The sequence below is a fragment of the Salvia splendens genome, chromosome 12, assembly GCF_004379255.2.
Source record: "Salvia splendens isolate huo1 chromosome 12, SspV2, whole genome shotgun sequence".
Classification (NCBI taxonomy): Eukaryota; Viridiplantae; Streptophyta; class Magnoliopsida; order Lamiales; family Lamiaceae; genus Salvia; species Salvia splendens.
The window spans coordinates 9,153,876-9,180,011 of NC_056043.1; the positions used below are offsets into that span (position 1 = coordinate 9,153,876).

Consider the following 26,136-nt stretch of genomic DNA (forward strand, 5'->3'; position numbering starts at 1 on the left):
TTACATGGGGAGCTGTCCAAACCAATCTACATGGAGGCACCACCTGATTTCTCTGGCGAGTTTGAAGGAGGAAAGATTTGCAAACTTAAGAAGACACTGTATGGGCTGAAACAATCCCTTAGGGCATGGTTTGGGAGGTTCACTGAGGTAATGAAGAAGTATGGATACAAGCAAAGCAACTCCGACCATACTCTGTTCCTAAAGAGGAGAGAAGAAAAAATTACGTGTCTGATCATTTATGTAGATGATATGATCCTCACAGGTGATGATGAGGATGAGATCAAGCAGTTGAAGAAGAATCTCTTTGCAGAATTCCAAATGAAGGACCTTGGCTTACTTAAATACTTTCTAGGAATTGAAGTACTAAGGTCGAAGAAGGGAATCTTTATCAGCCAGCGGAAATATGTACTTGATCTGCTGGCAGAAACTGGGATGCTAGACTGCAAACCAGCGAATACTCCTATGGCACAGAATCACGGTTTGCAGATAATTGAAGAAGCAGAGTCTACTCATCGCACAAGGTACCAGCGTCTAGTTGGGAAATAAATCTACTTGTCTCACACCAGACCCGGCATTGCATATGCTGTTGGAGTGGTCAGTCAGTTCATGCACGCACCCCAAGAAGCTCACTGGGAGGCGACTCTTAGGATTGTAAGATACCTAAAGGGGGTGCCAGGACATGGAGTGATGTTCGAAAATCATGGACACTTGGAGATCCATGGTTTCACAGATGCAGACTGGGCAGGAAACCCAAATGACAGAAAGTCGACCGCATGGTACTTCACCTTTGTTGGAGGGAATCTTGTTACGTGGCGGAGCAAGAAGCAAAAGGTGGTTGCCCTATCTAGTGCAGAAGGTGAGTTTCGAGGAATCAAGAGTGATCTGACTGAGATTTTATGGCTGAAGAAGCTAATGACAGAACTAAGCCTAAAGTCACAAAAGTCGTGTAAGTTGTTCTGTGATAACAAAGCGGCAATCAATATATCTGAGTTCAGCACGATCGGATAAAGAATGTCGAGGTGGATAGGCACTTCATCAAAGACAACATAGAAGCTAAGATAGTAGAGCTCCCGTTTGTGAGATCAGAAGACCAACTGGCCGATATTCTGACTAAGGCTGTGGATTCAAGAAGCTTCCGTGAAGTATTGGGCAAGTTAAGAATGTGTGATCTCATTACTTAACTTGAGGGGGAGTGTTGGAAAGAAATCAATTAGAATCATGTAGTTAAGGAAAATTACCATGTGATTAGGAAAATAATTGGTTAAGAAAAATTACCAAGTGATTAGGAAAATAATTGGAAAGGATCCTTACCATGTTTAGCTATTGTTGAACCTATTTAAAGGGGTGTAAATCCGGCTGGAAAATATAAGAGTGAATGAAGAAAATCTCTTCCTTTTATCAGGATGATTAGTCATAGCTAACCAACTTCATATGACTAAAATAATCTCACAACTCAATCCCAAATTATCTCTTGATACTATTTTATCAGCTAGAAAACCAAACGCCATCTATAATTAATATAATCTAAAGAATCGTACTAAGCCTCAACAAAATAAATAAACATAAAATCACCAATTTCCTAGCATTGTCGAATAATAGTTGTTTCTGTTGTAATCAACAAAATCATTTATGAGGTGTTTAGTTGAAATAGATTGTTTTTAGCAATAGGGGTGGTTTATTGAACTGAACCGATTTGTAGAGGATTGGTAACAAAATATCCGTTGAGAAACTTACCAGCAAAATGGTGTTTAAAGCATGAACTAACACTACTAATTAAATGCTTTAGTTGACATACATTATTTAAGTGTAATCACTGGGCAAAATATTAGTTAGCTTAAATAATATTGGGTGTAAGTAAGAAAAAACATGTACGTCAATAACTTATAACTTAAATGTCAAAATTGAGTTATCATAAGATTTTCCTAATTAATATAAGGCCTTGTGTTTAATTCTGCTTACATGTGGTGTTTTATTTTCTATTCTATTGATAAAAGAGTGGAAACGGGTGTTCCATACTATGGAGTATGGACTCTTGAAAATTTGTAGACAAGAACGAATGTATATATTCGTGCAATTCAAGAAGCTAATCAATATCAAGACTGACACAAAATAGCCGAAAACCGTTAAGTCAGTTTACACAAAAGAAAGATTGGCACTAAAAATGCATTAAATCAAATATATGTTTACACGGAAACTAAAACAATGCTTATTCATAGGCAAAAGAAAATTTTTCTTTAATAGAAAAAGGTAAAACTAAAATAAAAGATCAATTTAATCTAGAAGAGAGATCGAGTTATACTCAAACATAGGTTTAACAAGTGTATAATAAATAGATAAAAATAAAATCATAACAAAACCAACTTGCTTAGAATTCACAATTTTATCTCTCTCTCTGTCTTCTAAGCTTGTTCGGATTGTATTCAATGATCTTGTCTACACATGATATAATGTTCCTTTGTATACCATCGCGATACCGAAAGGAGTGGCAAATCTTGCGTACTGGGTCATTATCGGGTCAACCTGTTAAGGACACGATCCAATAAGGACAAACACGAACACGATGATACGTTTAATATTTAATTATTTAGTTGCATTATTTAGTTAGATAATTTAGGAATTGCATATCTTTTTCATATCTTTTGTCTTGCTCATTAAGTTAGTATCCCTATTATAAATAGGGCTATTATTATTCTCATTAAGGAATCAATGAAATAATTGTTTATCATCTTTCTTGTTTTCTTTATCGTTTTTCTGCAAACCCCTAGTTGTCGACGGGATTCCGCCTCCCGGGACTTCTAATCTATCTTCCGACATCGCGTTAAGGAGAATATCCTTAACACACGACCCGTTAAGAAAATCCTAAACCCGAACACGAACACGACCCGCTACCCTCAAACCCGAACACACCATGAGCCCATTAACGACACGAACCACTTTGAGTCAACACGACACGATAACAATACTTACATGACACGACATTATAACAACACGACCTGATAACACGGTAAGAACCTGATAACAACTGCTATTGATTAACAAAAGTTACAAAACCATGAATCTGATCATTAAGAGTCTAATTAAAAACTTAAAATCTGATTACACAATATGATCTGATGAACAATAACATCAATAGATTCATAACAAAGAAATCCAATAAAAAAATATCATTTTTAAAATACTAAAAATTAATAATATTATAATTTTATTTCTTAACGTGTAACCCGAACATAACACAAACACGACACGAATTTTTCGTGTCCTTCATGTATCGACCCGATAAGGACACAAACCCAATAAAATTTGACCAAAACCCATTAATTTCGTGGGGATTCGTATCGGGTTATCGTGTCGTGCCAAAGATTACCAACCCTACCAAAGTATCACTATAATCTATAAATTGAATCTATTTGTTCAATAGAACATGGACCTATGTCTAAAATTCACGAGTCCACTTTACCGTGATTTTGGAATTTCTTAAAACAAAAATTAATGCAAGGATTATTCAAGACAAAAGTTAAAACTAAGCCATCAAAAATTTCAATATATTTATCATTTTTATCATTTTAATAATTATTCATGTAAGATATGATTTTTTTATTTTCATAAAGAATTCATTATGAATAATACCAAAATAATAACACGAACACAAGCTTTAATTCAAATTGATTGATTTAATTTTGATTTATCTTTGTTTATGTAGTAGTTGATTGAGATGAAAGACTTCTCTTCAAATATTCCCTCCGTCCCATGTTACTTGAGGCGTTTCTTTTTGGCACGAGATTTAAGAAATTTGTGTTTAGTGAGTTAAATAAAGTATAGGAGAAAATAAAGTAAGAGAAAGAAAATAGAGTAAAGTAAGAGAAAGAATAAAGTACGTGAGATTAGACATTTTGTATATAGCCAAAAAGAGAAATGACTCAAGTAACTTAGGACAACCCAAAAATGAATACTAACTTGGGACGGAGGGAGTATTATTGAAGGAAACTATGAAAATTTGAAGATTTTGTATGATTCTAAAACTAAGAAATAAAAATATCTAAATTTAAAATCATTTTTTAAAGGAAAATTTTGATACAAGAAATTATTTTTGAAAGTTTTGAGGCTCAAATAGCCCGATGGGTTAGCCCAAAACCTGACGGGTTAGGGTTGAAAATTTATAACCCGAAAAAATCATAACCCGAATAGCTCACAACTAAAATAGCTCGGCAATCTGAGTGGGTTGACCCGAATAAGTTAGCCCGATTGACATCCCTGCAGATTTCCAGCTCACCCAAAATTTGAGATATTTTTGTCACATAACTGCATATGGTTTCTCGCTTGAAGCATTGTACTAGCAATTGTTCGAATTAGGTCCACTAATGAAAATTGTGATGTGTGCGTGTTCGAAATTCACTTAGCAATAGATAAGTCAACCAACAACTATTATCCTGAAGTTCTTTTTTTTTCAAATTACAAATTACAAATTACAAATTACAAATTACAAATTACAAATTACAAATTACACACACCTCAACCTCCAACCTTCAAAGTTCAAACTAATTTGAATCCCACAGTGCTAATTAGAGTAGGAACATTTTATAGTTCAAAAATATTTTTATATTGAAGGTTCACATTTATGTCTAAACATATTTTTATATTTTGAAGCTCCAGATCTATACCAAAGTCCAGACTCGGAAAGTCTATTTAAAATTCAAATTCTTTTTCATTTTTCGAAAAAAATGCAGTTCCCTCATTTGCACATAATACACAAAAAATAAATGTTTTTTTTGTTTATCTACCAATTAAATGCGACGTATAATATGCGGTTTCTGTCATAATGAGTATGCGATTTAATTTAATGTTTCAAAATACACAAGTAAGTGTGTTTTTTGTGTACACATTCAAATTGGATCGCGTTTCTACACAAACACAGCATCATAATACTACAATATACAGTGGCGGATCCAGGAATAAAAAATCGTGGGGTCGAACCGATCAAGATTATAAATATAATATTTTAATAAATATCTCTAAACAAAAATACGTAAAAATATAAATACCACAATCTTATGCTATGCGAGATAGTTGGCTTCTTCGAGTATCCATTTTCTGAAAACGACTCAAAATCCTTTCATTGGGAATAGTTGCAAACACCTCCTTCTTGCTATATACCGTCAAACTGTCGTTCAACCAGTCATCTCCCATCCTATTTCTCAGCTCTGACTTCACAAATTTCATTGCAGAAAACACTCTTTCAACGGATGTTGTAGCTACTGGTAAAAGTAAGACCAATTTTATCAATCGATAAACCAATTGAAAAATCTTATCTTTCATCGTTTCAACCATCTTCTTTGAAAGAGTTCCCAAATCTTCAACATCTGAAAAACGTGTATCTCTTCTTACATCACTCACGAAACTTTGAAGTTGTTTAGTTAACAAGTTAAGCTCCATGGATGAAAAGTCTTCCGGATAAAGGGTGGCAAGATGAACAAGTTTATCGACATTGAAATTGGAGAAATGATTTCTTGGATCAAGACATGCCATACACTCGAGTAGGTCTGTGCTGGACTCAGAAAAAGGATTCCTCATTTCTTGACTAATTTGTGCTGGACTCAGAAAAAGGATTCCTCATTTCTTGACTAATTAAATCAACAACCTGATTGTGAAAAAAAAATTATGTTATGAGTTAATATCAAAGTTTAAATAAACAAGAATATTAGTTATCAAAAATACCTGATAAAAAATTTCAACACGATAATAATGATAGTTTGTAATACTTGAAGAACCGATAGAAACTCAAGGTCTTTTCTTTAGAAATTTATCCATTAACCTAAAAACAAATAACAATGTAACACAAATTTAAAATTTATATTTAATCAATTATCATATACTATGAAACTTTCTAATCTAATCTCGGACAAGGTAAACAAAATCAATGAATAATTATCGATCAATTTTATAGCACTATAATGTGAATTGTAAAAACAGAACAAAAAAACAAATAATAGTACAAACTTAAACTTGAATGATAATTTTAAATACCTACCAATTGCTAAGGATTTCCTTCGAAATTCTTTTCGTAGCATACATAGATCATATAATTGCATACAGAGGAATACCAAATTGAAAAAATGCATACACGTCAATTGCCAAACCATTAGAAGGAAATAACTATATATAAAATTGTATACACGTCAATTACCCAACCATCAACAATACCAAATCAAAAAATTGAATACACATCAATTACCCAACAATGAACACTTAGCAATTACCCAACAATCAACAGCAATGCCAAATCAAAAAATTGAATATACAGCAATTCCTCAACCTGTTGCGCCGGAGCAGGAATCAAGAACGTCAGAGCAGGAATCAAGAACGTCGGAGGAGCAGCTATGAATAGCAGACATCGCCGCCCTTCACCAGACCCAATTCTCTTTATTTAAATAGGTTTATTGGAAATTGAGTTTATTTAATTAGAGTATTGATTTATACCAAGTCCAGCCCATTTGTAAAGCCCAATTACTAAAAGATTGGAAATTTGGAACAACATCTTCTTCTCCACAGGGGCGGCGACTGGTTTGCTGCTGGGGCAGAACTTCGCGCGGCGTGGGGTCGGCGGCTGGGGAAGGGTATTATCCGACCCCCCGACCCCACCTAGATCCGCCGATGACAATATATAAGTAGTTATTTAACTAGTCTTGCGAATTATAGTACTAGTAAATAAGCATATCATAATTATTAACGAGATGTACAAAAATTGCATACTCTTACAATAGGAAATAGAAATATTACTTGTTACTTGTTACTTGTTACTTGTTACTTGTTACTTGTTACTTGTTACTTAACTACTAGAAGAATAAAATTAGATGCTATGATCCAATAAATAACTAAAGAAGATAGGGTATTTCCAACCCCTCAATCCACTTGCATTTAGATTTTAAAGAACCAAAATATCTTGGGTGACGTGGACGATCTCATTGAGATATTTTTGATATTTTTACCACCAATCACATGACAAATATCCCAACCTAGTTCCATCCACTCTCCATCCTAAATTACTTATTTACCCCTCTACGCTCCACCTATTTACCAAAGTAGTCATTCTCACCAATTCTAATACTCTTATCTCCTCCTACGTAGGAGTAATATTATTCGTATTACAAATTATTGTTTCTCCATTCATAATTGTAGCATCAATTTAATTCATTGCTACCAATAAAATCATTAAGTGTATTTAATTTTTTTTTTCATGATTCTTGCTTTAAACTGAAACACCCGAAATGATGAAATTCAACATCATGAGCTAGAATAAGAGATTTGTCTTTGGATATAAATACTTTAAGTTTCCATTATATAGTATTTAACTGTTGCTGCTAATACCCCCAGATGCATATTTCTCTTTTTTTTTAAAAAAAATTATTTAATTCATTTTCACCTTTGTATCAACCATTTCATTTCATTTTTGTATTACAATTTCAAATCTTTCATCAATATATTTATTTTTATAGCAGATTTGAGGTGTTTTTATGCTAGTCATTTCATATTGAGGGACAATATGTTAATTCAATTGCACTAGTCATTGTTTAATTAGTCTTGCAGAAAAAGAGTTTTTTCGACTGACTTGACTTATATCTAGTTCAAATTTGCTTTATTATTTATTTGTAATTTCCATTTAACTTAATTTTATTTATATAAAAAAATATGAGTATAACATATAAACTATTTTTTTTTCTCATATTTCCAATGCTTCTATGTTGCACAAAGTTTGTTACAATGAATACCTACCTATTCATCCTGGTAATGGCAAAAGGTTAATAAATCCAAATTTCTAGTGTAGAGTGCATTTTGGTAATTAAAGGCCCAAAGAAGTGCTATCTGTTAAGTCACCAATAACTATATTAATTGTTCTTGCCCAATCGAATACACATTCAATTTCACTTACAGAGAGAGGAATGATAATGGAAGATAGCGAGGACGAGAAGGAACGCGACCGCATGTTTCGGAAGCGCCTCAAGTGGGGCGACGAAGCCGATTACATGGACCACGACGCCGGACCCGATGTTTTTCCGGCTGACCGGTTATTCTACTCACCGGAGCTTGCGCCGACCTCGATCATTGTCTCCGATGTGATGGAGCCGGACTTCCCGGTCATATATGTCAACACCGTCTTCGAATTCTCCACTGGATTTCGCGCCGACGAAGTACTCGGTCGCAACTGGTAAATCAATTGTGTGTAACTGTTCCTCAATGTTGAGGTGTTTGACTCCAGATTTCTATGCGTTTTTAAAATGGAAATTGAAGTCAGTATGTTGTTTTCAATTGAAAGTTTTGCTTGAGAAATATCTAGCCTCCTCGTTTTTGCTTTATTCAATAGGATCACTTTCTGCGGTTCTCCTTTTGATATTCCATGGATTTTCTCTTTTATTTAGGTTTCGTTAACGGAATTATGTTAACTTTTTCCTCACGAATTGATAATGTTATTTTACACAGTTCGTTTGTGCAAACATTAGTAGTATTTGATTTTAAGAGATTGTTTATTGTGTAAAAATAAACGCTTCAGCTTCATGAAATTAGTTAATTAGTTTGATTTATTTTGTTTATCGAGTTTTGATCTAAGATCTGTAGCTCTGAAACATTGCATAACAATTAATTCAGTTTTTGCTATATTTGTATCTGTTCTGAGGTGTTCTATGAGTTACAAATAAATATCCTGTGAAAACACTTATAACTGCTGAATGCTCAGATCCAAAGGTTATGAATCTATCCTGAAATTGACATTGTATTCATCAGCCGCTTCCTGCAATTTAGAGACCCACGCGCCAAGAGACGACACCCTTTGGTTGATCCCGTGGTTGTCTCGGAGATGAGAAGATGTCTTGAGGAAGGTATTGAATTTCACGGAGAGCTACTTAACTTCAGGAAAGATAGCACTCCTTTAATCAACAGCCTGAGACTCATGCCAATTCATAGCGATGATGGTGTGGTCACACATGTTATTGGAATTCAGATATTTACTGAAGCAAAGATAGACTTAAATAATGTATCATATCCTGTGTTCAAAGAGACATATCAGCACCAAAGGGACAGCAAGTTAGTGGAACCCCTTCAAGAGGGTGGAGGTACACTACACAGCCAACAACAACAACAGCAAGAAGTATGTGCGCTTCTGCAGCTGTCTGATGAAGTTATAGCTCAAAATATTCTTTCACGCCTGACACCAAGAGATGTTGCTTCGGTTGGGTCTGTCTGCAGAAGGATCCGGCAGTTAACCAAGAATGAACATGTACGGAAAATGGTATGTCAAAATGCATGGGGAATAGATGTCACAGGTGCACTGGAGTTGATAACTAAGAAGTTAGGATGGGGGCGTTTGGCTCGGGAACTTACGACTCTAGAAGCAATTTCTTGGAAGAAGTTCACTGTAGGAGGTGGAGTGGAGCCGTCACGTTGCAATTTTAGTGCATGTGCTGTTGGTAATAGGCTGGTTTTGTTTGGGGGGGAGGGAGTGAATATGCAGCCAATGGATGACACGTTTGTGCTTAACCTCGATGTCAAAAATCCAGAATGGCGTAGGGTAAGTGTTGAGTGTTCTCCTCCAGGGCGTTGGGGTCATACGCTCTCAAGCCTGAATGGCTCATGGTTGGTAGTTTTTGGAGGTTGCGGAAGACAAGGATTGCTGAATGATGTATTTGTTCTCGACTTGGACGCTAAGCAGCCAACGTGGAAAGAAGTCTCTGGCGGAACTCCTCCACTGCCTAGATCCTGGCATAGTTCTTGCACACTAGAGGGCTCTAAGTTGGTCGTCTCAGGTGGATGCACAGACGCAGGAGTACTTCTGAGCGACACGTTTCTGTTGGATCTGAACATGGACAAGCCAATGTGGAAAGAGATCCCGTCTTCATGGACCCCATCATCTAGATTAGGCCACTCGCTCTCTGTGTATGGACGGACAAAGATATTGATGTTCGGTGGCCTAGCAAAGACAGGGCACTTGCAGCTGCGGTCAGGGGACACATACAGCATCGATCTGGAGAAGGAGAAGCCAGAGTGGAGGCAGCTTGAATGCGGCACAGATGTTGGAGGACAGAATGCAGTGGTTCCACCTCCACGACTCGACCATGTCGCTGTAACAATGCCCTGTGGACGGATCATAGTACTTGGCGGGTCGATAGCAGGCCTTCATTCTCCATCACAGCTGTTTTTGTTGGATCCGACTGAAGAAAAACCATCGTGGAGGACTCTGAACGTACCGGGGCAGCCACCGAAATTCGCATGGGGGCACAGCACATGCGTTGTTGGGGGAACCAGAGTTTTGGTCCTTGGAGGTCACAACGGGGAGGAATGGGTTCTAAATGAATTGCATGAATTATGCTTAGCCACGAGGCAGGATTCGCCATGACCATGACTCAGTAGCTTCTTCGTATTTTGTATTATAGCTAAAAATCGTATATATGTTTGTGTGCGCTGCTTGTATTACCCAGTGTCGATAGCGTGTATTTTAATTTCTCTTTTCATTTTATGATACTATATAGTTGGCTTTTTCGTAGAATATTTTTTGTATCTGCTATTCGTTCTTCATATTCAAGTGCATTTCTCTGGTGCAAAACTGAGCGGAAGATACATAATTGGTGAATGAAAGGTTAGATTAAGGGAAGAAAAATGTTGATCATTTCCATGCAACAGAGTCAATTTCATCACGTGCTGCCTTGTATAGTTGAAGCCTCTTGGCTATGGATTCCCTTTTTGCCATCAGCGATGGATCTTCATCCAACATCTTACCCAATTGCTCCTTCTGTATACATTAAATACATCATCTTACTTTTTTGCTCATATATATATATAGAGAGAGAGAGAGTTAGAACTTAATTTAGGACCAAATACCTCCTTCCTTCCAATTTGAGCATAGAATTGGTTCAGGAGTGATCTCTTAGCCTCTCGAACTTGGCAATGAACGACGGCCTTTGGAAGTGTATTCTTCATGGTATTGCATACCATATTAACATATGCGGACACATTTGTACCTGTTACCAATTGCTTGCATTAATTACTCCAAGACGTGGTATATAAGTGCGAAGTTACTCAAATTCTCATCGCCATAGACACAAGAAAGCTTGATCGCATGGAATAGAGATTGGAAGATGTACCAATTTTACGTAAATGATTGTCAGTATAGCGGTCTGCATTTGGACCGGATGATGAATTATTATTATTATTGCCTTTCTCTGGCTCTGCGTTTAGCTTCCTGAAAAACTCTACACTCAGATAAGATGACTCCATTTCCACTAGTCGTGAAACTGTCCTACGGCTTTCGTCACGAAATCTCTCCAGTGCTTCATTTGCAGCTGCTGCGATATCAGATTGGAGTGACGGGAATCGTTTCAGTTCCTACATGCCCATTTACTCAACATTAGGAAAGATAACCCTTTGGGCTAACAATGGTCATAAAAGTGCTTACCTCTGTTTCGGAAATAGATTTTCTCACTAGTTCTTTCAGAATGAAATGCACCTACAAAAAACATTACAATTGAGAGCTAAGATCACCACCTCTGCATATACTGCCACATACGAAAATTCAGGGAATGCATAATTCCTTAGTAAAGAGCGATTCATGCTCCCATCAAAAATTATTAGTGAAAATTTCAGGGAATGCATAATCCATCATGATATCCAGTAGCAAAATATTAAGAAATGACACTTGTACTAAAAAGATTAATTTTAGGTCTCAATCTACACGATAATGTAAAGCATCAAATTCAACCATCAAAGAATTGATAATATTGTAGTATCACACAGACTAAACATAAGTCAAGTTAGAATAGTACAGTATTATCAGTATATAAATCCAGCTTGCATATTTTGAGGAACAAGGTTAAGAATAGCCAAAATACAATGACCATGTCAATTTCGAATCTGAGAGGAAATTTTGTATACCATCTCCAAGTACATGAAGGTATAGCAAAAGGATCCGAATAGCACTTAATCATCGCTAAAATATTACGGAAGTGTAAATCTAGGCATATAGATGATATATTGGGCCACCAAAGAGTGAATTATTCATTGCTGAAAACCAAAATAGTAATATGGGCTCAAAGAAGGCAATGAGGAGGTGGCAGGCCGAAGTCCATGTGTAATGATTTGAGTAGGAAAAAGCAACACATGTATCATCAAACCTTATTATTATAGTATAATAAAGAGGTTAAAGAAGGTACCGCATCAACTGAAGCATCAGCTGGCCCTTTGAAATAGCCAAGTGATCCCTCAATTAGCCTCCTGTATCCTTGCTCGGGAGCTATCAAGTGAGGCTGATACCCATCTGCTTCTGAAATGACTTTCTTAACATTACTTTGAGACAGATGTCGATCGAATGGGAGCTTCTTAAGGGCAGCGGGTAGTTGATGATCAAAAACGCCATATATCTTATCTCCACCTGGCCTCCTGTGAAAGAAAATTTTTTTGAAAAGAATATCTCAATGTATTCCAAATAAAGGATTCAGAAGAAGGCACTACAGAAACTTGTAGATCATGAACACTAATCTTTAGAACTGTGAAATCTTGCATATTATCACTAATCAGATATCTGATTTTCTAAGGACCTCCTAATCTGACACTCCAGTTCTCAGTAAAATTCATAAAGTATAGGTGTAGTTTGTACATGAAGATAATTTTTTCATCAATGCTTAGAACTCAGATATTTTTTCTTGGAATTTAATGTCCCATACCAATGAATAATTTATTCAACTACTGTTCATGAGAGCAACATTCCTCACATAGTGCTCAGATGGTTTTACATCTGTATTGGAAGTAGGAAGTAGGAATTATACATACAGACAATCTTAATGATGGGAGCTCCAATTCCAATATTAAGCTAATAACAAAAAAAAAAGTTCACATAATGGTCCTACAAGTAATCATTCACCAATTTCAACAGTGTCAATTGTGATGCCTTTTTTATGCTCAAAGTTTATTCGAGTATCCTTCCATGAAATTCACTTCACTTTGGCACAGTTCTTTGGTTAAGTTAAGTTCATTCTGTTGCCGAACCATTACTCTCCGTGTAAGTTGAAATTATATATTAGAGTACTAATAAACTTTTTCAAGTCCTACTATCAATACATGTAGCATTATGTAAGTCGTGTCTCATGAACAAATTGAATGCTTGTTCCAAGAAGAAGCCAAGTATTATTTTGATCATATATCACTAAGTGAGAGGAGATATTATGCGACACTATCACTTCTTTTGACCAAGTTTCTAACTAGATAGTTTCCACCAACCGGAAACTCAACTCATCACATCGAGATAGAAACCTTAGTGAGGATCTCTTGATCTACTAAAATGCAGTAATTAACTACAACCTCAGTGAAATGCATTTGATCATATGAACTAAATCAGTTTAGAAGACTCTAAGGGCTAAAATTCTAAGAGACCCTGAACTCATAAGAAAAACAATGAACAATTGAACATTACCCTCCATCTAGATGTTCCTTAAAAATCCGATCAAAAGCACGGCACATTTCCAGAATCGTGTAGAGCTGCGCCTGAGAATCAATGTAAAATATTTTAGATTAAGAATAGCAAAGCATTCATGCTCATATTGATATCATTTTTATTTATTTTTTGGTATTACCCCTCCATCTACCCCAACGGGCCTGCCTATTCGGTCCAATTCAGCATTCAGCTCATCGATTGTCTTATTTATCAGGGCAATAATGCTGGGAATGCGCTGCCTAATGACCTTCTCCAAGTGCTGATTCACACCAAAGGAAAATGAAGTATAGTTATTAAAAAGTTTTACTCACTTATAAAACCAGAGAACAATGTAATTGTGGGTTTACATACCTGAGACAAAAGTTTTGCAAGATACTCCGCACCCATTTTGTGACTCAGATGTCCATACTCTGGGCTGGACTCAAAATATTCCCTTTCCTTCTGACGGGCTGCTATCATGTCAACATTCTTGTTAATGTCAGCTTGTGAACGGTTCACTATGCCCACCCAGGGATACACAAGCCTGTACGATCTGCCTTCAATTACCTTAAGGAAGAAAATATTAAATAAGTAAATGAGAAAAAAAGTTGCAAGAATTGGAAGATGGGTAGAGATTGTCAACTCTTGAATAATGAAAATCAAGGTTCTATTTCTGCCATAAGAAAGATAAATCCTTACGTCAAGTGCATTGGTTCCTTTGTCCATTAAATCAAGTTTAGTCAACACTCCAAATGTCCGTTCACCTGAAATTCAGAAGAGGAGCAGATTCACCTTTAGTTTTTTGTACTCAATGATTGTTCAGACACACCACATGCACACAGACAAGCAAATAGGGAAGAGCTAATAAACCATTGAATGCTACCTGTTGGATCAACTTCTCTTGCAAGCTTTATAGCATCAGAAGTTGCGATATCTTGATTGGCAGGAGAGATAGCCAAAATAATGCAATTTGGCTGCAAAATAAACATTCAAAGAAAAAATGAAATATAGAAGGAAAGAAAGTTAGGTTCTCATAGTAGTATCTCAATATCTTTAGTTAGAAAGGTGCAAACTCTGATCAAATATAGAAGGAAAGAAATTTAGGTTCTCATAGTAGTACTCTCACAAGTGAGTTAACTAATATTTCTGTCAAGAACATGAAAAACTAATAATACATACTTACATATGCATATCCGATACAGCATTACAGAAATCATGTGAGTGAGCAAGATAAACCAAAAAAAGCTACTACTAGATATCTGTGCTCAAAGTAAGGATGTTAGATTTAGTATTTTACCTTCTCAACATAGGAACGAACCATCATTTCAATATCTTGAACAATAGACTCTGGCTGTCCTTCTGAAAAGTTAAGAGTTTGTCCCACTCAGTTTATATGATCACTATAATAGAGAACCGAATGTTGATTTACACGTAGACACACACACACACACATGTATATATTTGATGGTGTAGAGCTCACCTACAGCTACCTTTGTCAGTCCTGGAAGATCAATGAGCGTTAAATTTACAACTGCAAGAGAAAGAGAACAGATTCTCCAGATGCCAAAACAAAAATAATGATGGAGTGAATGGCAGAGAATATATAAAGTAATAACACATCAAAATAACTGAACTGCTAAGTGTAATACATATCAATCACAGAAAATCAGTGATTTAGTCAATTCTACCAGAAAATATCCATAACTCAAGCAGTTCAAAACTTAGGTCTTTCAGCAGTCTATGTAATACATGAGCGCAAAGAATGAGCAATCACAGAGAGAATTCATAAGAAATCACATGCATCTGTTCTCCAAAGGTACAAGTATGAGTTTTTGGTGGGCATCAAATTAAGGATAGGCATAGCACATAAATTATCCCTCCTGGTTCACGGTGTAACAGATTTCCAGAAGAAATAGTATCCATGTATAATGGGAGAAACCATTGGAACATCAGGGAGTCGTCCAGGTTATAAGCTAAGCAAGAGTAGTGAGGCCAAGACTAGCGACAAACCATTAGGCGAATAAATGCTTAATTGGATAGGAACATTGGAAATTTGTTTGGTCTGCCCTGTTATGCGATCTGTCTCATCGGCTATTTCTTTCCGAACAGCAGCTGCACCGTCAAAAAATGCATATTAATGAATAAAGATCAAGAGGTAATATATTGGTCCGATATTTATGCAGTCTAAAAATGAGATTTTCTGAACAGAGGTGAGGAAGTATAAGTAATAGCCAATAAAATGCAAACTTATCATATCCACCTGCCCGAGTATCATATCTTATGGCCAGTGTATCAAACAAAATGGTATTCTTTACATATTAATATTCCTTAGGTGAATCTCCACTTCCTCACTTCCCATATCCTTCTCTTTTACATCGACAATTGATCTTAGTACTCTGTATGGTGTGAAAGCAGTGATGTATTTGATTATGTCTCACCAGCTGCCCCGCTAGAAAATATCTCACCAGATACAGAGACCTACATGAGGAAACTAAAGATACTTACAAAAAACTTTTTCTTTCCAGAATCGGACATACCAAAGTCAGCAAATTTCTTTCTTGGTGCATGTAGAAACTCAGCATACTCTGTCCCTCCCTCCGTTTTATGGAGTTGTAACACCAATGGCCTCCTCGTCACAATGCCTTAATCACAAGAATTTAACATATGAAACCGTAGCAGACCAACTTATACACCTGTATAACAATTCTATATATTCCAATAGCATAAGCTGCATTTGAGTTCTACAAACAATTATGAAAAGTTAAATACGATACAGAATCACCACGCAGTTTAAATGATTTTCCACACTTCTACCTTTTATGAGAAAAGAAAAGTCATGTGATATACAGTCGCAGTCAGCTAAGGTAAACCAAACTAGTACAAATTAATGTCTCCTTAAAACCAAATAGTATAAACATAAATGTGTTTTGTCATCTAATATTTGATATCTTAATTATCTTTCTCAGTTTGTATTATGACATCTAGAATATTTCTCCTCTAATGTGATAGGACCCTTAGCTCAGTAGGTGCTAAACCAATACTAATTTTTAGCTCAATCCATCCAGATATTGAAGATGGATACAAAAGATCTAATATCAGGCACAATCATCGATCGACAATGGCATTTTAACATATGAAATTATACATCAAAACATTGTGCAAACAGTTCCCACTGAATTCTTTTACCAATCAAACGAAAACAAATTTAGTTTCCTAATTAAACACTAGATAAAATATTGTCGCGATAATCTTATACTAGTTCAGTACAATGACTTACATTAATGGTTCACCTTCCAATCGCCACAAATTAAAAGGTTAATCGACACTCATTATGATTAGTTATTTCATGTTAGGAACAGGAATGCTGATCGGTTAAGCAAATATTGATTAGATATAATACCGGATCCACGAGGCAGAAAATCTCTCCCGACGACGCTCTCAAGGACCGATGATTTGCCCGAGCTCTAGATTACATGAATTTAAACATTATACACTAATTCAAAGAGGTTAATTTGATAGTATCGGTAGATGAATACCTGGCCGCCGACGACGGCGACGGACGGTAGGGCTTCCCAGAGAGACATGCCTTCGCCGCCGTGATCGCCTAAAACAGTGCATGCTCTTTGAATTCTGTTCACCAAACCGATTAAGCTTTCCATTGTCGCCATGTTTGGAGATGTGGAAAATGAGAGTGAATATTGAGAAATGGGGATCGGATTCGGATCTGCGATGGCGTAAATGAATCTGAGACAGAGAGAGAGGGAAACGGGAAAACGGTCGAGGACGTGGCGCCGTGTGTGTTACCATACATATATATATTAAATACTACTTCCTTCGTAATTTAGTCATTTTTTCGTTTCTTCATAGTTGAGTAATTTTCATATACGGTAACTTTTTTCTATTTCTTACTTCACTCTGTCTTACTTTATTTTCTCTACTTTATTCACTTATATTTATTTTCTCTACCTTTTCATTTCTCTTACTTTTTTATCTATTTATTTAACGCACCCAACATTTTTTTCTAAAATTCTGTGCTGAAAAGTTTCGCCTCAACTATGAAGAAACGAATGGAGTATTATTTTAAAATATTAGACTTTTAACATTTAAAATTACATGAATAATAAACTATTAAAAAAATAATAGTTTTAACTGATAAAATTACACACGAACATATAGAAAATGCAACAATCATCACATTTGCTAGTTCACACATTTCAAATATGTGAATCAGATGACAAACTTTATAGCTAACTGGGTCTGGAAATGAACGAGATGTCGAATGCTCAGTGATCCTCAAAGGATGTTATTAAACTGGAAATAAACTAATAAGGAGCATTGGCTTTCCTTTTTTTATTTCAAAGGAGGATCGACGGTGGTTCCCCACCTATCCCCCGAAGTGACTTGGACCCCTGGCCTAACGGTCGGAGGTGAAGCGTCTTACCAAGCTGCGCTTCGTTGTCAAGGTGGGATCCAATGGGTCCACCAGCCCCGCAGGGGAGGGTCCAGGATTTTTCACCTCCCCCAGCTCCTAGGTCCAGGCACGGATACAGGCTTAATCACCTCCCGAAGCTCTGGAGTTAGGCCAGTGAATCCACTAGGCCCCAGGGAAATTAATCCCCAAGATGCGCCTCCCAGGGGTCGAACACGCGCCTCCTTATCCATTTATTATCGATTCCATCTCAAATTTTAGTTCCATGATACTTAGACTCACGAATCTAAATGAGATTTCTAAAATTAATTTTAAAATATAAACTATTTTAGTCTCTCTAATATAGTAGTAATAGATTTAATTTTAATTCATTACATTCTTATAATAAATAAAGTTAATTAGAGACTTAAAGCAATTACTAAAACTATAGTATAGAAATAAAATTTGTATGTAGGTACTAATTAATTAGTCAATTTAAATTATTAAACGAGTTTGTTCACAAGTTAATTAATTTAAGTACCACCAAGCTTAAGCTTAGCTTTACTAAACTACCTTGAACAAGCTTTTAGAGCATCCACAATGGCGCCTAGCGCACCGCCTAGCCGAACGCCGGCGCTAGGCGGTCGCTAGGCGAACCATTGGAGGATCCGAAAACCGCCGAGCGGTTTTCCGGATATCAATTTCGCCTAGCGCTAGGCGGTCAAAAACCGCTGGGCTATGCGCTAGGCGATCCGCTCGGCTCCATTGCAGCGCCCGGATCGCCCAGCGCATAGCCCAACGGATTTTTTATTTTTAATTTTTAATTTTCGAAACACTATATACGCGATTTGCACTTCATTTTCATTCGCATCACTTGTATTAACGAGTACTCGCACTTCATTATTGTAATTTTTTAAAATTATTGTACTTTTTTTAAATTATTGTACTTTTTAAAATTTTAATAGTATTATTAATGTTTCTCGTATATGTCTCGTAAATTAAATTCCGTATATTGTGTGATTGTTAATTATTTCATTTTTATATAATTGTTATTAGTGATGTGGCTAGGCTATTGCTGGGCTATTTATGATGTGGCAGGTGGATTTTTAGTATTGATGATGTGGCAGGAGGAGTTTGTGGCTAGGCTATTACTGGACTATTCCTATTGTGGATGCTCTTATAGAACCAATAGTATTACCCATATACAATGCAGGGTATCCACATTACTTATTTAATTGTGCAATACATTCGTTATTGATATGCTCAAATAGTATTAAATATCGTCTTTGTGTATTAAAAACCTATGAATAAGTTATCAAGAATTAAAGAATTAAAAGGTATTCAAACATTAAATTATAGTATCAGAAATTTTGGTCAACCCCAAAAGGCAACCCCAACCTCTAAAGTAGAGGTCTCTAATAATATTTTAATTCATTTAAGATATTTTTTTGACTGTTTTTTTTTTCTTTTTTATTTCTCTAGTCTCAACTTTTTCCTATTTTATTCCTCTAGTCTCAACGACAATTTTGATCATTTCTATTTATTTTAAATACTCTTGTAACCCTGTTCAAATTATATATAATGTTAAATGATACTCCTTAAATATACATGGTTCAAAATTGATAAATAAAAGTAAAAATTCAATTGAAACATTATGTTTTTCTTTTTTAAAACTAAAATATATACGTATTTAACATAATAAAAAATTATAAATAAAATCTATAACTATCTAACGTGGCCGTTGTAGGGATATTCACCAAACTGCCACTATGATGCATTTAGGCGGGAAAGTGGTGCTGCTTTTACATTTTATTTTATTTTTTATTAAACCGTTGGTTGTATTCAAATCTGAATTTTATTTGTAAATCTAATTGTAGTATTTTCGGCCACTTATGGAAAATTGTGTACTGGCAGGCCTATATATGTTAAATTGTAGACCTATATTTTATGTTTAAGATGCATGGCTATTTTTGTTAAGAAAAATATTTGGGTTTTTGAAAGTGGAAGCATCGAATACAATTCTATTACAAAAAAATCAATTCTTCCATTTTACTTAAACTAGTGTTATCACCCGTGCATAGCACGGAACATAAAATTTTTTAAATAATGAAGATAAATTCTAAGGTAACTAAATTAAAAAAAGAGAAGGAAGATAATATAATTATGTTTATAGTTAAGAATATGTCTTAATTATAATAAAAAAAATACAGAGATAAAAATGTTTGAAATAGTGTTAGTGGAAAATATGTTCCATCCCATAAGGAAGAAATATTTATCAATTAATAGATAGAGAATAATTTTGAAGAACGAATAAAAATGAAAAAATATGACAATTTTTCATGGACAAAGATAATAATACAATGCTTAAATATTTTATACATAAAAATAAATTACTAATATATTGATCGAAATGTTTTTGTGAATTATATAATTTATATGAAAATTGCGATGAAGAAGTAACCGTTTATAAGATTTAGAATTGGTTGGAAATTAAGCTGTGAATTTAGAATTTTAGTTATACTTCATATATAAATCACATTTAAAAATTTAAAAATAAAGATAACACTCTAATAGAAATTAGTTTAGACATGTTAATTTGGGCTCAATTTTTGATGCACAACTCTACACCTAATTAAATGGTTGCTTCGAGAAATGGTACTTATTAAATATAAAAAATTAATAAAAGTGGTAAATAATTTAACTGATTAATCTTATTCCCCGACTCACAAAATTTTGCATAGAAGTAGTGAAAAACATCTTTAATTCTTTGAAATCCCAATTCACAAAATATAATTTTATTTACATTTGTAGTTCAATCTATATATAGCTTAATGTACTCTAACCCGGAGTGCATATGATTTGTAGTATTTCATTTCATTTCATTTCAATCCAATTTTTTTTTTCAAATCTTACTTTCTTCTCTTTTTAGTCTAGTTTTAGCACCCCCTAGGCCCCTACGCACGGCCCACTAATTTTGTAATAATAGTTGCAAACTATAAATAATTAAAAAGAATTATGATCCTTTTTATTCTTCTTAAAAAAATTCTCATATGAAACACAATCAAACACAGTCGTAATTTATGAAAAAAACATACACTACACATATATCTAAGATTTCCAACAAATAAATACTCCCTCCGTCCCACATTTGGAGTGTCATTTAGTTATGGCACGGATTTTAAGGAATTGGTGGAGTGTGTAATTAATGAAGTGAGATGGTGGAGTGTGTAATAAATGAAGTGAGTTGGTGGAAAATGAGATGGGTTGACTTTTTAGATTTTAAAATTGTTTCTTTTTTTACTTACTATAAGTTTGATTGTTTAAATTATTTAAACTTATGGTTTTTAATTTTCCAACTTGTTTACTCTTTTTTCTTTACAAAAAATTAAGCTATGCCAAAGTTAAAATAAAAAAAAATGTTTCACACATTGCAAACCCATGTGTTTCGGCCATCACATCTCAACAAATTTAAAGAAACCAAATTCCATTTTCACTAACTCAAACTCCAAATTAAGGAGGGAAAAATTCATTACAATCCCGTGGAGGGAAAAATCCAAAATCAAATTTAAGCTAAACTACACCTATAAATACACTCAATCCACCATTACTCCAAAAACTAGAACTCCACCTACCAACAAACCAACCAAAGGTATTTATAGCTAAATTACCCTAAGAGAATTCTCATCATAGGGCAATGGAGATGGAGCAAGATATGGAGCAAGAGATGGAGCAGGAGCAGATTCAAGAGGCAGATTCCAAGTGTAAGTCATGGCTGGTGTGTGTATTTTTTAAAAAAAACCTCAGCAAAGTTTCATCATGAGGCTTAAGCCTCCAAACTTAATACATGGGTGGCTTATAATCACACAAACTTCATCACAGAGGAGTAAAATTGCAAATCAGAGCCAACAAACCAACCAAAGACAGCAAAATTGCAAATCAAATCCTCCAAACCATCAAAGGGGTGGCTAAGTTCACAAAAAACCAGCCAATACAGAGGCATCATAGCTGAGCATGCAAAACTCTCAGAAAAACTTCATCATAGAGGAACAAAATTGCAAATCAGAGCCTCCAAACCATCAAAGGGGTGACTAAGTTCACAAAAAACCAACCAATACAGAGACATCACAACTGAGCATGCAAAACTCTTAGAAAAACTTCATCACACATGAGCAAAATTGCAAATCAGAGCCTCCAAACCATCAAATGGGTGGCTAAGTTCACAAAAAACCTACCAATGCAGTGAATACACAGATTATCACATGTAATTCATCAGAAAAACTTCATCATGGAGTAGCAAACAAACCAACACAACCAAGGCAACAATAATTCTCAATCAATTCAACTGAAACAGCCTCCAAACCCTACACAGGGGGTGGCTTAGAATTGAATAAATACTCATAGATTAGAGGAGATCTTTCATGCTAGGCAACAAGATCAACAACATTGCTTTTTCATTCTCGGTGTACTCCACCTTTGATGAAGACTGTGGTTGAGGTTCAGATGCGTCAAAGGGGAGGGATGGTGCTTGCGTTTCAGAGTCTTCATAGGGCTGGAACGGTGGTGGACGTTCAGATCCGTCAAAGCCCTCCAACGGTGCCTGGGTTTTAGAGTCGTCATAGGGCTGGAAAGGTGGTTGACGTTTAGACCCGTCAAAGCCCTCAGACGGTGGTTAGGTTTCAGATCCGTCGAAGACCTCAACCGGTGGGGGAATCTCAGTTTCTTCGACGACCTCAGACCCGTCAACGCCCCCAAACCGTTGTGGATTTCCCGATCAGTGGTACCAATTGACCGGTCATTCGATTTCCCACCGTGCAATGACTTCCGGTGGTGTATCAGGGACGATTAGGGTTCCGGGGGGTGTATCGAAAGATGGCAACGATTCAAACTCCGACAAAGCATCCCATTCATCCCCCATGAGAAGCGAACGGTGATGGAGTAATCGTCGGATTTAGATCGGCGATTATAGTAGGAGCCGATTAGGGTTCCTTCGATTAGGAATAGAGAGAGACGGGAAGATGGAGTGAGAGAGAAATGAAAGTCAAATGAGGGGGGTTGGGGGGGTTAAGTTTTTGTTTTATTTTTTGGTTTATTTTTGTGTAGATAATGGCATTTGGGTGTAATTTTATTGAATAATGGGGTAAAATTTTATGTCAAAATATGGGAAATTCTAAATGTGACTCTTAAACTGAGACGAACTTTTATGGCAAAATGTGACTCCAAAACTGGGACGGAAGGAGTAGTTTATAAATTTTGAAGACCCAACATGAGCAAGTGATTGACTTTAACTTTTGTTAATAGTCCGTATATGACACAGTAAAAAATAATTAACGTTCCTGAAACTTGAAAGACAATTTTGAATCAGAAGGTATTAAGGATCTAATAATCAAAACGTTTTAACTAACATTAAGATAATTATGTTAATATACTACTGCACAAAATTAAATTTCTAATTTATAATTAAGAGAATTCTAAAATCAAAATTTGAACAATTTATAAAAATAAGATAATTTTTTTATAAAAACATAAAAAATAAACAAAGTGATTTATTAAATAGTTTCTTAATTAAATTAAGAGAGTTGGTCGGATAATAGTGATACGAATGATTAGTCATTAATCACTTCAATTAGTTCAATTATTTAAAATATAAAAAGAAACAATTAATTAAAAATATACTACTACTTAAGGAGTATTAAAATAGAAGAAACATTTAATTAAAAATATTAAAAAAAGAAACAATTAATTAAAAAAAATAGAAGACGTCGTCTTCTCCACCAACGTTCAAACCCTTATTCACTCTAACATCACACACTTGACTGCCCTTGCATCCAGCTTAGTCTGTTTCAAATATGCATATGCTTTGCACCCAAAAACCTTGAGATGAGAATAATCTCCATAACTTCCATACCATCTCAGGTCTGGAGTATCTCCATGAATGCTAGATGAGGGGCATTTGTTTATCAAATTCATAGCAGTGGCCATAGCCTCTGCCCAGAATCTCTTCTCCATCCCAGAAGAAGCCAACATACACCTCACTATCTCCATTATAGTTCTATTTGCTCTCTCTGCAATCCCATTTTGTTGGAGGTTGAGAGGAACGGTCTTGTGTCTCTTAATGCCTTTAGCCTGACAAAATTATTCAAACTCTTTTGATAAAAACTCCAGCCCGTTGTCAGTTCTAAGGAACTTCACAACACAACCTTTTTCTTTCTCAACCACAGCACACAATCCTTTAAATTTTGAGCATGCTTCAGATTTCTCTTTAAGAATATAAACCTAAAACTTCCTAGAATAATCATCTATGATTGTCATATAATACTTTCCACCACCAACAGACAAAATTGGAGAGGGCCCCCACAAGTCACTATGTGCATAGTCAAGAAGGGCTTTTGAAGTGTGTTTACTTTTCCGATATGGCAATTTCTTTGCTTTGCCCAGAATGCAGTCTTCACATGGCTGACCTGCCCTCTCTGCAGTCCCATGAATGACTTCCTTTTTCAGTAGCTCCTTGATACTTCCATCAACTGGATGCCCCAGCCTCATGTGCCATATCTCCATGGTTTCATATTTCATCACATTGGCTTGGTCAAAAGCTTTCAAAGCCCACCCACAGAGGTAGTATAGAATGCCATTTCTTGTTCCTTTCAACATCAGAACACCATCTTTCTTCACCTCCAAGGTCCCAGCAAAAGAATAGAAAGAGCATCCCTTTTTCTCCAATAAACCGAGTGAGATTAAATTCCTCTTTACCTCAGGGATATATCTGACCTCGCTTAGAACCACAACAGAACCATCATCAAGTTTGAGCTTACCTTGCCAATGCCTTTAATCTGGCAAACCTGGTTATTTCCTAACACCACGGTCTCAGTAGCTTCTGAAATTTTCTCAAACATTTCAAGTCTAGGGCACATATGAAAGCTGCACCTCGAATCAAGTATCCAAGAACCACCACATACATCTTCCATAACATTTAGAGCATGTGTGATTTCTTGTTCCTCCACACAATCTGAGCTTGGCTTAGAATTACTAGCATCTTGAGCCTGCTTTCTCTTCCACGCGAAGCAGGCCTTTTTCAGATGACCCGACTTCTTGCACCAATGGCAAGACCGTGTCTCCTTCTGATCATTATTGTCGGGCCTGAATCCATCTTCTTTCTTAAAGTTCTTCTTCTTTCCTTTAAACTTCTTGATGTTTAGGCTCTCTTCCTGTGACTCTTGGTTCCTCACCACACCCTTATGCAATTCTTTTGCCATGAGGGCCGAATGCACCTCACAGAAAGTAATCTCTTTATCACGACCATACAAGATCGCATCCCTAAGCTGATCGTACGTATCTGGTAATGCATTGTGATAAGGCTTATTTCATGGATCAGTTTACGGGTAAAATGTACGCTACTCGGTTTTATCGCGCAAAACAAGTGTTAAATGTGCAGGAATGCCGCTTGACCAAGGCAACAAGGCCAAACTAATCAAGCTAGTACAATAGGCGAAAAAGGCCAGATTTCGGGGGGAAGTTGATCAAGGGGAGTAATCAAGCAGTTAAGGAGGGGACCACTGGATGTCAGAAGAAGGACACGCGAGGACAACGTTCTAGAAGGGGACACGTGCTGTTATCAAGGACAACGTTCTAGAAGGGGACACGTGCTGATATATGAGACACAAAGACGGAGCTGAGTCACGAATTTGTTACTGAAAAGCGTTGTCATTCTAGAAGAAGAACACGTAGCAATCAATGAGTCGCTCACTCTCAGAATGAGCGAATATTCCCTGCCAAGATCGTTATCCAGCTGGAGGTCGTGCCGAGCCTATAAATAGAGGATGCGCCACCACACAAAGGGAGCCGATCCTTTACTTTCCTTCTTAGTTTAGTTTAGTTTTCTAGCTTAGTTCAGTTCTCTAGATAGCTTAGCTTAGATAAAGTAGTGCTTAGTTAGAAAGGGCGATTGAAGGAGCGCTGCAGAATACTTGATTTCTGTCGGCATATTCTTAAGTCTCCCGCCGAGGACCTTCTCGGTTTTAATTGCTTTCATAGTTTCCAGAAAGTTAGCTTAGTTTAAATTTCACGCTGTACTGTTCTAGTTTAATCAAAGTTATTTTAGTTTTCATCCTCGCATTTCCCGCTTTAGTTTCAGTTTCGTTACGATGCACTTGACCCAGTAGTTAAAATTCCCCTGATCAAGTTAGTAAGTTTAATCCTGCCTAGAGTAAAATCAGTAGTTTAAAACTCCCAAGTTAAAGCATGGCAGCAGCCCTCTGTTCACTATTCACACACTTGATACACCAAC

The 26,136-nt window shown here is 35.9% G+C and overlaps 2 protein-coding genes across 4 annotated transcripts; one reads left to right on the top strand and one right to left on the bottom strand.

Moving 5' to 3' along the window:
- Positions 1 to 7,898: 7,898 nt before the first annotated feature.
- On the top strand, positions 7,899 to 10,531 carry LOC121757254 (adagio protein 3-like). 2 transcript variants are annotated; one of them, XM_042152780.1, is made up of 2 exons: positions 7,899 to 8,200; positions 8,773 to 10,531. In XM_042152780.1, exons 1-2 carry the CDS (start codon positions 7,935 to 7,937, stop codon positions 10,379 to 10,381), a joined length of 1,875 nt encoding a protein of 624 aa, XP_042008714.1. In that variant the 5' UTR covers positions 7,899 to 7,934; the 3' UTR covers positions 10,382 to 10,531. The 2 variants fall into 2 exon arrangements, with proteins under 2 accessions (XP_042008714.1, XP_042008715.1); XM_042152781.1 differs by having other exon boundaries at positions 8,063 to 8,200; positions 8,726 to 10,531.
- LOC121757255 (phragmoplastin DRP1C) lies at positions 10,520 to 17,223 on the bottom strand. 2 transcript variants are annotated; one of them, XM_042152783.1, is made up of 16 exons: positions 16,984 to 17,223; positions 16,848 to 16,911; positions 15,985 to 16,089; positions 15,458 to 15,559; positions 14,928 to 14,948; positions 14,745 to 14,806; positions 14,331 to 14,421; positions 14,147 to 14,211; positions 13,820 to 14,014; positions 13,608 to 13,727; positions 13,448 to 13,518; positions 12,192 to 12,417; positions 11,438 to 11,488; positions 11,127 to 11,367; positions 10,864 to 11,003; positions 10,520 to 10,774 (listed from the first exon to the last, which is right to left on the bottom strand). In XM_042152783.1, exons 1-16 carry the CDS (start codon positions 17,113 to 17,115, stop codon positions 10,649 to 10,651), a joined length of 1,812 nt encoding a protein of 603 aa, XP_042008717.1. In that variant the 5' UTR covers positions 17,116 to 17,223; the 3' UTR covers positions 10,520 to 10,648. The 2 variants fall into 2 exon arrangements, with proteins under 2 accessions (XP_042008717.1, XP_042008716.1); XM_042152782.1 differs by having other exon boundaries at positions 14,928 to 14,978.
- Between the last annotated feature and the right edge of the window lie 8,913 nt (positions 17,224 to 26,136).